This window comes from Myzus persicae, unplaced genomic scaffold, assembly GCF_001856785.1.
Source record: "Myzus persicae strain clone G006 unplaced genomic scaffold, MPER_G0061.0, whole genome shotgun sequence".
Classification (NCBI taxonomy): domain Eukaryota; kingdom Metazoa; phylum Arthropoda; class Insecta; order Hemiptera; family Aphididae; genus Myzus; species Myzus persicae.
In genome coordinates, this window is record NW_019102786.1 from 227160 (window position 1) to 241255 (window position 14096).

Sequence of the window (14096 nt, forward strand, 5' to 3'; positions counted from 1 at the left end):
GAATTCCGGTCTGTTGGACTTGACAAATATTTCAAAAGCTTACACATTCATATTGACAGAGAACTTGAAAGGCATTAGATTTTCTAGACGGACACTGTAGTACTAGTGGTAGCAATATACTATCTCAGTTAACGTAAAAGTATTTCTTTTCAATATACGTTAATTTTTTTAGCAATGTATATAGTTTTATGAATGTATATAAAAAACACGACAATCTAATTCATGAAAAGAATTACCCGTGTAGAATGATATTACATTGTTTCGTATCTCTGAAGTTATATTTTTTATCACACAACTGCATTATTATAAGTTATGATAAAGCTGTAGATAAATACATAGACAGGCTTAATTTTGTTGTGATTAATCAACTGTTTCGATGGACCAAATGCTTTTACAAAGTTATGCATTTATTATAATACGAGAAACATGAGAAAACTAAGAATTTGTTAGTTGTCGGTATTGTTGGTATTCTAGGAAGATGTCTTGGGTGGCGTGGTGTTTTAGTCTGAGTTTAGAAGTTGTCTACGGATTTAATAATGTAGAGTTCCTTTTCGATTTTATTTGATATATTTTTGAAGTTTTTGTAATTGTTAAAATAATGATAGACTTTTCTATTAGAATTTGTAATTTTTACTTTTACCGGAGAAGCTAGCTTGTACTAAGGCTCGTAATTATTTTCTTGTGTTAAATTATCTTGGCTTTACTTTTGGTAAGAAAATATAAACGTATAGGTGTATTTTGTTGTAAGCAATCAAGACTTGTTATTTTTTATATAATATTGTACATATTTGACTGTACAAATTGTAAATGTTAAATTGTCTTAATAATAAAGAAAAAGGTATTTTTTTAAAACGGTTTTAATGCTCACCAGTCCTTGGTACAGTTATAGAATCCGCATAATTGTGTTATTACCTGCTGTGTATAATATTATTATAGGAATGGCGTGATTGAATCATTTGTCATTAAAACACAAATTCAAATATAATAATTAATCAACCACGTTTGAAAATGTATCCTACACGCTTTGATGACTGGCCAACATTTCAACGATATAATATACATAAATATATTATCATGTATTATAGAGGTATAAAGAAACAAAATAATGTCACACCCCTCGTTACGCGGTGTATTGTTAACGTTTTTTTTCTCTATAATTCATAATAAAATACCTAGGCACACATGTCATTATGCCTTTAATGTATATATTATTATTTGGCATTCTATACGGTCATGCATGAACCTTACATTGGTCAACTGTAAATATGGGTTATATTATTATAGTGTGTAGTACAATGATTGTATATATTATATATTATTCGATGAAAAGTGAAATTAAAACGATATATTAATTTTTAATTTTTTGCAGTTTGAACCTCATTTATACTTAATGTATAGGAACGTAGTAATGTTTATGAATGACAATCAATGATTTTTTTAATGTATTCGAATACACCAAAAGAGGGAAACCACAGAAAAAAATCATCGAAAATAAACGCGGGTGCACAATGATTACACATGATTACAAATCAGAGTAAAAAATTGTTACTTAAAAGTTAAATTCGTCGAAAATCGATTAAAATAAAATGATTTTGCGTAATAGGTGCGTACTGCGATTATTAATGTGACGGTGCGCGTACAATGATTTATTTACCATTGATGGCTTCCGTTTAGTACAGCATTATATATTTTTTACACCGACTAAATTGCTGCATAGAACGGCTTTGAGCCGCCGGTAAAAAATGTAAACAAATAAATAACTCTAGAATTTCTTAACGAGGTTGTCTTTTGCATAATGGCGTTTAAAATATGATGTGCCTGTGAAAAGGATTATTACACGCAAGCTTCATGCACGCATTTCGGTCACGGTGTGGTTTTTTTTGTCATATAAGGGGGAGGGGGGGTACCCCGTGCCGAAATCCGGTGTACGAACCGTAATTATACAGTCGAGCAAGGGTTGAAGTGAATTTGAATTTTCATCACTATAATATTATATATTTTAAGAATAACTTATAATTTCCACTAGAAGGTTTACCCGCAAAATCGGATCTATGCTAAAAACCTAACGATCATTTACCATGATTTTATAAGACTTAAAGTTCGCGGCGCTCATATTCCGGTTAGACTAAAACATATTATCATTTTCACGATATGTTTTTGGACTCTTATTATTACCTGCATAATTTATCGTTTATATTGAAATGCATTGCACCCAACATTTTCTCCTCGGCAGGCCACTGTGGTAAACAATTATCTTCGAACCAAGAATCTCGTTTCCCAAAAATAAAAGTACAAAATAAATAATCTCAAGCTTAATCTAAGAATATAATTTTGTTATATAATTATTATTATATTTTTTTTATTATTTTATTACATACATAGTTTTATTCTTATCTGTTATCGACTACTGAAAAGATTAAAAATTGAGGTCATTTAATAATTTTATTTATTTTTTGAATGTTGGGCCACGGATTGGCCTCCGCTGTAATTAATTTACAAAAACTATTAAAAAATCTGTTTATTTTTTTTTTTTACATAATTGAAGAACACTCGTAATGAACCGAAAAAATGTATAACCTTTGAAGTCCAAACAAGATTCTGTTAAATTATTCAGTTTCTTTATTTGACGCATCGGTTTATTTATTTTAAGTTCAGTGATCTAGATATTTGGATACGATTTTTAAGGCGTTCATTATAATATATGCATTATACATATACTATCATTTATCAGAATATCAACAAAATATTACCATAAAATACATAATCATGAATCATATATTATAATACAAATCACTTGTCACCAATGATTTATTTTATAAATATATTTTGAAACATCAAACAGTTTATTCTCTGGTCGAAACGTAAAAAAAAAACCGATGAATTTGTAATTCAAAAATGAATTCGATAATAATGATCTGGTTTGACAAATGTATCTTACAATGTTATTATTATACAATTATAATTAATATTTTATTAATTATAATTTTATAAAGACGGCCGTGGTGTATTTGGTAGGAACCTGCAGTATATATTTCACAAAATTCATGAAAAAAGTATCAATGTCACAAAATATAACTTAAAACATATTTTCAAAGAGCCAATATTTGATGAGCAACTGATATTTGCTTAAATGCTTTGTCGATAACTCCCATTAAAAAAAAAAAAAACGACAAATATATTCTTCTCAATCGTCACTTTTTTGAAATTTCTATTGTGATTTTTGTTGTATGACAAATTATGATTCAGGAAGAAAATTGTATTTCAACGTATAAAACGTTATTTTTACATGATGGTTATAGCCAGTGGAGTATTCACTTCTATCGCATGGGGCCCAGCCATAAGAATTTAAAGCTAAACATTTGTTTTTATTTCTATTTTTATTTGGTACCGATTACAACTAGACTGTTCTGCATGATTGCAGATAGTTTTTTTGTCAATAAAAATAACGACAGTCGTGACAGTTTCACACCTACAATTTATTAAGACTTCAAATATTAACGAAGGCGTTCAATAAATATGATTCTTTGTGGAGAGGGAGGGGAGCATGTACACGAGTATCGACCGTGCATATTATTCGATGATGGATTAGACTACTGATAGTTAGTACAAATTATTCAAAATATCCAATTATTATGTACCTAAGTATATAGTTATTTAAGTTATGCAATTGTTGAGCTTAAAATAATAAGCATAATGTACAGTTTAATAGGATTTCTTCTTCTTCCATTTGGCTTAATTTACTTTCCAAGGGTTTTTGTCGCCATCACAACTTCACGACGCTCATCCATATCATGAATTATTTTTTTCCAATCGTTCACTTCTATCAAATCTTGATTGACCATATCCATCAACCAGATAAGACTAATAGTAGGATTATTGTACCTATAATAACCTATCAAATAGAATATATTATGTACAACGAAATGCGGTGAGCTTTCATTTAAAAACACGTCCGAACTCCGTCTCCATTTCGTCGACACGCCCAATATAACCTTCAGTCAGTTATTATGTAATTTCAATTGGCCTAAGAGGTTTATTGACATCGAGAGCTATATAAATATATACATGCAATCGGAAAACTGAACATTTTTCATTTTGATGGTACTCAATTTTACTGTATTTCATTAGTTTATCTTTTTTAATGTACAGACTAAAGTATAAAATAAGTGTAAATTCATAGCTTGAATATCAACTCTTTGTCTTATTTTTATATTGTTTACTATGATGGTACATAAAAAATATTTATAGATATAATTCATATTTATATTTGGATAATCGTATTGTTTTATTTCGACGTTTTCCAACTATTAGTTAATTAAACTATAAATATGAAATCCAGATCATGCACAATTTATATTATTTAACATTGTTATAATTTAATAATAATACAATGTATAATGAAATTCCGAATACTTTTTATAGTGCATGAATTTTATCAAACAGTAACATTGTAGAAAAACTCAGTTACTTATTATCATTATTTATTTTATCCTAGGAGGTGCACTTAAGAGAAATAAATTTACTTGTAATTTAGTCATGACAAACCAATTTTTTTAAACAGACCTTATTTTTTAAATTTATTACGTAATGGTTTTAAATTTTTACTATCGAAACAATAATTAAACGCCAGTCATATAATTTAAAGATACAAATATATATCATTAATTATTATTGTCTTTTTTTAAAATAAAAACCAATTAGTTTTTTTGTTATTTTGAAAAACATACAACAAAAATATACAATTCGTCCGAGAGATAACTAACTTTTTACATAATAAACAAAGCTTTTTATGAAATATATTTTACTTGGAGGTGAAAATAATGATTTTTGCACGTATACGCACGTGCAGTATTGTGTATATACACATATGTGTCGTGTTATAAATATATATTTATTATTTTTTTTCTGCACTTTTTAGACCCAGTAAGTTTATATAATATGTGTGTGCGTGTGTTTCACAGGCGAGAGAAGAATCTTTGAAGAGGTACCCAGCGCAAAAACACCCTCGAGGGCTCGTGACGACAACTTTGGGGTTGCATTTACCTCTGGATGCGGGGACCGTGCTGAACGGGGCAGTGAGTGTCAGGTGTGTGGCTGTACTATCACCCGTATTGTGGACTAGTGACAACGAGAAAGTGCTGCCCAGACAAGATAAAAGAGAAGCACTCCTGCTCGGTAATAAATTACCCACGCTTATTTATACATAGATCTCGAATATAAAAAAAATATATATATAACTATGCTAATAGTTGTTATTACATTTGAAAATCGGTTTGGAATAATAATTTTTAAGAGTAAAAATGATCTATTGCTGATTAAGAGAATTTTTTTCGTTCTTTCCTTCACTGGTTTACATATTTTTGACCCATACTTCAACTATAATAACCGTACAGTAAAGTTACAATGTCGTCGTCCCAAGTCATGACTCCCACATTGAATGATTTATTGTAAAATTCACAATACATCCATTACCGTTTGAATGTCATAACATCTTAAATTGTGTTTTTTCACATCACTGTGATACTGTAGACCTCATTGTCTAACGTTCGGTATTATTCTTATTTTAGTTACAGGATCTTCCAGCAAGTGCAATTCCAACAGAGTCGTCGTGTTCCTATTTTTATTACTCATACATGTGTTTTTTTAAAACAAATTATCAATAAATAAATAAAAAATATCATATCAAAAATAATTTTATTCTAATATTTTAATTTTTTGAAAAATGTATTTTATTTGTAAATTGGATTGTAATAGATATAGTTTATCCCTATATAAATAAACATGTACTACTTGTGTTAAATATATCATCATGTGTTTTAAATTGTTTAATACCTAATTCACTTTGGTTCGTTTCTCACGTTTCATAATGTTAGTGGTAAGAAATAAAACATTATAAATAAATTTATATCTTTTAGAGAAACAATACCTAGAAGGCACGTCGGTAGGAATTTCCTAAGGGGATGTTATCAAAATATCAACTTCAATGTACAAAATAAAAATGTCATATTTTATATTTAATAATATTACCAATAGTTATCGATATCTACTAATATTTATATATTGAAAATTAATTTATATTAAATAAGAACTGTATTTTAATACAATATGTTTTTCTCAATTGTATTAGTTATACCTGTAATAAATAAGTATAGTCGATTTAGGGGTGGCATTACTTTACATATGACGCATCTCTCGCATACTGATCACTTGTGTTAAGAAATATTACCTTAGGTATCTTCAATTCTGGGCGCAGTTCACAGAAACAACATATACAAAATTCATTGCGGCGTGCCATAACTAATAGGTACGGTTTTAAAAAAAAAATTTCAATAACAAATTGCGATTTGGAGATGTAATAAAACAAACAAGTGACTGTTTTTATTTACCGATTTGAAACCTGGCGATATTTAGGTATCACGATTATTTTTAACGTTCCGAATAATTATTTTATTTTTATTTACATTGGATTGATGGTTATCAATGACAAACATTGATATTGTTTCCATTAATTTAATGACATACAGCACATCAATCAGTAATCACACATCAATATAATTTTGTTTTGTGCATATATTTACTTAATTGTGTTTTATATTATGTGAACTTCCTTTCTACATGGGTACTATGGGTTACCAAATATCAAATTATTAAAGTAAAGAGGTAATGTAAAGATTTAAATGAGTTTCAAAATATTTGAATATTGCCAATACGAATCAATTCCTTAAGTTTGTTACTGTTTTAGTTTATCATAGTTATTAATATTTAATATACTTATAATATTTATTATACTATGTATAATAACACAATGTAATCGTATCACGAAATCAGTTATTTCGTGTATTTATGTAAAATTAAGGAATTTTTGTAATACAATAAATATAATGACTATCATCTTGCATGACATATTACTTATTCGTAGTAATTATTATTGACCATCTATAAAATGCAATAAAGCATTACCTACAATGTATTGGAAAATATGTTGACACCACTCAGTAGCAAATATAATGCGTATTGAATCAAATAATGAAAAATGGGCTGCAGAGTTACCTATAACTATTTCAAATAATTAACCAAAATATATTATATCTATATGGTTCCATGAGCGTGTGATGCTTGGGCGTATTGTGGTGACATTACGACTTCAGTAAGCTTTTTACCGATGATTTAAACTGAGGGATATTACTTATTATTAGCAACTGATATCATTGTATTATAATATGTTATTTTAATCCAATTACTGTGTTAAATTATATATAGTAAAATGTGTTGACGTGGAGTGCGATGAGTCCAGTGGTTGATAATGACTGTCGTTGTTCGATTAAAATTGGTGTTGTCTGCCGAACCGAGAGGTGAGAATAAAACACAGGCACAAATAACGTACGAAATTAAACCTAAAATGTATATTATTAGAATTTTATTACAACAAAATATTAATATTAGTAGTGACACTCTGTCACTGGAAATTATGGACAGTGGTCATCGCCACGGAATTGGTTATACGTAGAGCATAAAGTCTTAGGTTAGGTTATACGTATGCAGCCAGCTCTTCGATCCCTCGTCACACCTCTCCCATGACCGGGTAAGATAGGAGAGTCGAACTAGTCGCACTTTTAGTCCTGAAGCGTGGCGCCTGGCGATCGTTGGCTGTACGCTATAGTGATTGTACCTACTTTGTGCTTGCTTTTTCCATGGACAGCGTCTGTGCAAACATAATAAAAAAACATATATGCTCATAACTCGTAGGTGCGTTTAATCTATAAATATTAATTATTATAAGATCCTCATACCAACAATTATAATTGCATTTTCTTAAGAATTATTACCATATGTATACAATGTTATATACAATATACTTCATGTTTGTTAATTGGTTTGATATTTCTTATTCAGCATTTCTATTTAAGCCACAATTATTTATATTTAAATTTGGTACTCTTATGTTTGCTATTCCTTACTTATATTTTACAATGTACAATAAGATAAACGTAGAATATTTATTATAAATTATTCAAGGTATCTCACTTTTTTTTTAACAGCTGTAAAAATAACAAGCCAAGATTCTCACAACAATAGTTTTAAAAAGAAGTAATATAATACGTAAGTACTCAACAAATTGTATCTTCAACTGTTGAATCTTAAACATGAGATATCCGGTTTCCGGGAATGCCAAGGACGCATCCAGAGCAATTTTCAATGGCACTCAAATGTATTTTTATTTGCATATTAGTTTTCATTTCTAGAAATATCCGAATATACTGAGCTGAGAAATGAGATTGATGAACCAAAAAAAAAAGAAAAGTTAAATAGAAACATTATTTGTTCGAATGAATCAAGTTCGTATTTCATTATACAGTAGAAAATAAAGCTTTAATGATTCGTCAATATTACCGTTGAAATAAATCTTTGTAAAAAGCATGGTTATGTCCTGAGTCATTGTCAAGGAGTATAATATAACCCATATAATACCATCATGTTACGTCTAAAAAATAGGGCTACGAATAAAGTTTAAGACAGAAAAAATAGATAATAATTAAGTGGCAAGAAGTATCATCGATGTTAGAGATCGTATTTTACTGTCGTGATAAGTTTGTATACTATGACATTTAATAATATATTATACATAAGATAATGTAGTGTACACATATTATTTTAGCGGTATGTATACTAAACAAAGTTTCTAATATCAATAGTAGATACATTCACATTTCACATCTACGACGAAAGATATTTCATGCTGTCAACTATAACTAGTCTTGTAAAATACTAAATTACCCACCCTCTTTTAAGAGTAGGTACCTATTTAATTATGTACATCTATACATACACTCCTATATATTCAGTTAAAACAATGACAAGTACACCGATTCATGCTCACTGAAAAGAAATAATAAGAAATAAAGTAATAAGAGCTCCGGTGACTGGGCATAAAATCTAAGTAACCATATTGTTGTATAGTGTAAACAAAATTAAAAATGATTGATGTACCTAACTACTTATAGTTATGTTTTTTTATTTAGAGGGGGGGCTGGTATGCGTCGGTGGCTTGCATCGATCACATGTAATATGTGATTTGTTTTTGGTCAAAATTAGTTCAACCTATAATATATATTTATTCTGAGTATAAAAATAAATTACTAATAGTAATATAAATATATGATACAATATCTGGGGCTTGGTGTGGCTCGATGGTTGACCTCACAGGCACTAACGTGTTCCGAGGTCAAGCATCAGTTGACTTCAATAGTTGCCAGATGGGTGACCACTCAGGTTTTTAGAGACAAATCTTTACACTACATACACGTGTTCCCTAACCAACCGTAATCCACCGATAAAATGCTATAACCACAGTTTCCGATGATTAAAATCAATTAAATAAAAATTAGAAAATATAAATAAATAATATCAAATGTTTTTAAAGTGTTATTTAAAGATAACCTGTTGTCAAGTGGTTTTGCATGGGAAATGCATGGAGCAGTCAAACGTTTCTTCAAATCAGAATAAAAAAAAAACAAAGAACTTAGAATATTAAAATATTTAGTATCGAATTTGTTAGTCAAATAATTTTAAACGTTTAAAAGCCATTCATATATTTGGATAAGAAACGTGAGTTGGGTTCTAAAAAAAATAATTCTTCCTCGGGAAATTAAATATTTTCTTTGTTTTTATTTAAGTTTTCATTAAAAAGGTAAACACATTATTTCCAACATGTATTTCAATACTTATATAGAATGATTTGCCAAGAACGAATTTGAAATGTAAATTTATGTTTTTGTTTCAGCTGGGTCAATCTATAAATGATTTATATTTATGTTAGAAATAAGCTAAAACTTAAGGTTATTTTATATAATCTAGAACTCACTCAAGTTCACCGTAGACGTGAACATATATGTATAATTCATTTGTCTATATAACTACGTACAGTTATTTCAACTAAAAACAATATTCAAAAAAATGTGTTAGGTTTAAATAAAAAAATAATGAAATAAGACAGACATACAATTATTATGAATTTATATATTCAAGAAAGGTGAGAATTTGTAAATAATGAGAAATCTAGGAAAAAAGCTGTTGCTTTAATAATATAACATTACGACTTTAAGTTTCATATATTCGTATTAAATCTGATATACATCGATCAGAAGTTAAAGGAGCTGGTACTTGCATATGTTTAAATTAATTTAGTATTTATTAATAGCAGTTTATAATCGGTATACGTTTTGAATAACGGATTACAAACAGTTTTTAGAGCGTAAGTTATATAAATAAAAATAAATATTCATATATATATATTTTATATACCAGTGTACGTATATTAAAATAATTGTTTCCGTTTATGAATAATGTAAAATTAAAATATCAAGTTTTAATGATTATAATTTACCTAATGGCATTTGAAGTCTTAAACTTTTTCCCACTACATTATTTTTGTTTAACCGAGTAATTCATTAGTGAAAAGGGGGCATAAAACGTATTATGATTCAAAATCCTTGAGTATTTTTCTTTTTGTACAAAACTTAATGCAAAATAGTTTAAGATTACAGAACTTTTGAATCAGATGGATTTGTTCACCACTTTATAATTTAATTTACTTTTTTTGCAAATATTAATAATTCTGATACCTATGTAATCGTAATACAGTATTGTGGTGAATATTTCTCTAAATAAATATGTTTCATGTATAAAAATAAAATTGAATAATAAATTAACAGAACTGAACAATTTACCAATATAAAATATAATATGTGACATAAAATGGTATGTATTGTGTACAACTGTCGGACTTTTCGTAGATATACACAAATCTAGTATATATTAGTCAATCTTATATTTGTATTTGAATTTATTACTAAATATACTTACAAGTTTCAGTTAAAAAGTGAAAATTCCTTAATTGACACTTATAAGAAAAATATAAAATTTTAAATTCCACGATTTGGTTGTTTCTCGCCCCAGAAATTGAACATGGCTATAAAATATAAAAATCGTTAAAGAAGTAACCTATAATAATATATCGAATTCAGTGTTTGGTAGTCTGTAGTTTTTTCACATAGAGACAAAGCAAATAAGTAGACCTTACATGATAATAATTACCATTAATTTCAATTTTAAATTCTAGGAAATGTTAAACGGCCCAGCGTCATCAATGAAGAGTAAATGTAAACAAATATAGGTACACAACAATTTTCACTTTAAGTAATTTTGGTCTATTTGTTTGCTCTATTAAATATCACGAAATTAATAACAATAACAATAAAAACAATCATCAACGGAACCGAGTATACATATATTATGTCTTATCACTCAAAAGTAAACGGTCGTCGTCAATTTAGTTTCATTAAATATCGTTAATTTTTCAGTTAATTTTTTGTTAAATTTTCGACTTGCGTCGAGTTCCGTGACCTATAAATAATTAATTACGCTAACGCGTATCACCCACATGCGAATGTGTATCGTTTGAACGTCGAACTGTGTATTCGCTGTCAGAAACCGTTTCGAAATCGAATGCATCTGACTGTTTCGGCACACACCACCACCCCTCTACGCACCTACCACAAACGCGTATCGACACCGGAAGAATCACTCCGAAACAATTTACCGGCGCCCGGCGGTCGTCTCTCGTCGAGATGGGTACCTATCTCTCTCTCTCTATATATATATATATAATATATTGTACGGCGTGTGTTTGTGTGTGTGTGTGTGTATGTATACTGTAATATATATACATTAGGTACGGGAAAAAAATCATCCGGCAGCGGCAGTACAATAAAACAGGCTCGTCCATTGGGATTTGCCAAATTCGTTATTAAAGGGAGCCGAGACTTGCGGGGCAATAACGTTTTACCAGAGTGTATACATATACCCCCCCCCCCCACACACACACACACACACACAATACACCGTACACCCGTTAAATTGCAAACGAACGGCTGACCGACCGCGCAAGACGAAGAGAGCGTTTTATTCGATTCCTTTTCGCACTGCGATCCGCGAGCGCGGATATCTTCCGAGGCCGAGGGCTTAGCCGAGGTCGTATACGACAGGATAACAGCCGCTTTTTTTTCTTTTTTTTTTTTACCAAAGAACGATTTTCCTAGAACCTCCCCACCCCCGACCATCACAAATGTACGCCGCACAAATATATATACTTAGGGAGTATTATCGTAAACGTGCGCGTATATATGTATATAAATAAAATCGTAAAAATTATAGTTGTGAAATTTCACTTCCACATAATAGCTTGCAGCAGCCCATTATTATCGTATATACCTATAATACCTACCGAATTCGAAATGTACAGGGTGACGTGCTTTTATTTCTTTACCAGTCATCGTATACGGTTGTGTCTTGTCTTAAATTTCATTATATAGGTAATATTATATGGTTCCTAAAGACTGGATTTAATAGATATTGCAAATTTTTTTTGGTGTCAGGTAAACCAAAATCTGATCAGATTTTGATTTTTGGTTTTTTTCATTGCAATTAGTCTTAACACAATATTATACCCGGTCTTAAATTATTATTTATTGCAGCTGGCCCCGCAGGGTCGACGTTATACATAATAATTCAATCTCGAAAAATTGTCTTGAACAGAAAAATATAATCCATTATCAGTTACGACAGTACACATATAACGCCCCCCCCCCCCGACTACAAGATATTATATTATCCTCGTTTCGCACGGAAATAGAAGATCACCCTGTGTACGTCTGCAACACTCTGAGTATTTAACTGTATTTTCGGATAAGATCTGCAGATTCTCATGAATCGAATTCATTGTAAATAAAACATAAACGCTTTACACCATTTAACCGTATATACAATGTAAAATATTAAAGTTATACGGAAAGCACGTATGATATCTTCTTTTATTACACTGTTTGTTATAAAATGCCATTACAGTAATGACATTTCGAAAATTATATGAGTCATTTTATATAAATCTTTTTTTAGTATTTGACAGAGTTGTAATTAAATTATTATTATTTAAAAAAAAAATCGCATTTGGCTATTATAAGAACTCATTTTAAGGTTAATCTAATTAATTATACCATCAGCAGTGTTGATTGTCGATTATCACATATGTATTTATTTATTTAATTCAAACATAAATTCTACAGTAAATTTGATTTTAGATAAAAAATAACGTTTTATATTGATTAATTTCCAATTGTTTTATTCGTACTAGAATGGTTTTTATATGTTGGTAATATTTTTCAGCTATTTAAATACAAATAATAATTATATTTTTATAAAATTACAGTAATATACCCCAATATTTTACACAACTGCAAAAATAGTGTAAGATATTATGTTAGGTTTCCTATGTATAATATGACAATATATATAGTTAATTTTCATTTTAATAAAAATTGATTGATAATTGATACCATTATAGTATATCAAACATTTAACATTATATCAGACATTGATATTTTAACTAAAAACTGTAATTTTCTTAAATATTGGTTATTAAACAATGGTTACCAGCAACAAGTAGGTACAATAAAATAAACATTTTATATTGTACATAAAATGCATATTTTTTATTACAAAAACATAGTTGCACACGTGTGCAAGTGGAAACCTCTAGGTGTTGCAAACATAATATATTATATAAAGGTTGAAATAGTGGAGAAAATAGAAGATGAACGAGCGATTGCAACTTGCCTCACATGTGAATTATTTTAGTATTTTACAATTTATACTTGTAATAATTACATACAATTTTGTTTATGACTTTAAACGCGTTTAATTAATGTATTGTGCACATTTCTCACTAGAGTAATTGTAGAGATTAATATCGCTTGTATTTTATACAAAATTTAAATAAGATACAAAAACAGGAAAACGTGCTCGAACAAACCGATACAAAAACAAGATATTATACACTTCGTACACGATTATTTCCTGAAATTTCTGTTATTTTAACCACACGCATTGTCGACAACAGTTCACAAGCCGTCTTCGATGTATAAAAATTGTGTTTTGAAATATAAAAAAAAACCTTTTAAAGCCTTTACTTTAAAACTAATAACATACATACAATAATATATATATATATATATATACATTACATAAAATGGTAATATGTA

The 14096-nt window shown here is 29.0% G+C and overlaps 1 protein-coding gene across 2 annotated transcripts in view; it reads left to right on the forward strand.

Annotated features, from left to right (window-relative positions):
* The window catches only part of LOC111033116 (carcinoembryonic antigen-related cell adhesion molecule 6-like), an 84770-nt gene extending 78725 nt beyond the window's left edge, over positions 1-6045 (forward strand). For both annotated transcript variants that reach the window (XM_022313709.1, XM_022313710.1), the window contains exons 6-7: positions 4962-5175; positions 5568-6045. In XM_022313709.1, coding sequence (XP_022169401.1) covers positions 4962-5175; positions 5568-5647 — 294 coding nt within the window. In that variant the 3' untranslated portion in view covers positions 5648-6045. The remainder of the gene's footprint in view (positions 1-4961; positions 5176-5567) is intronic.
* Positions 6046-14096: the final 8051 nt, after the last annotated feature.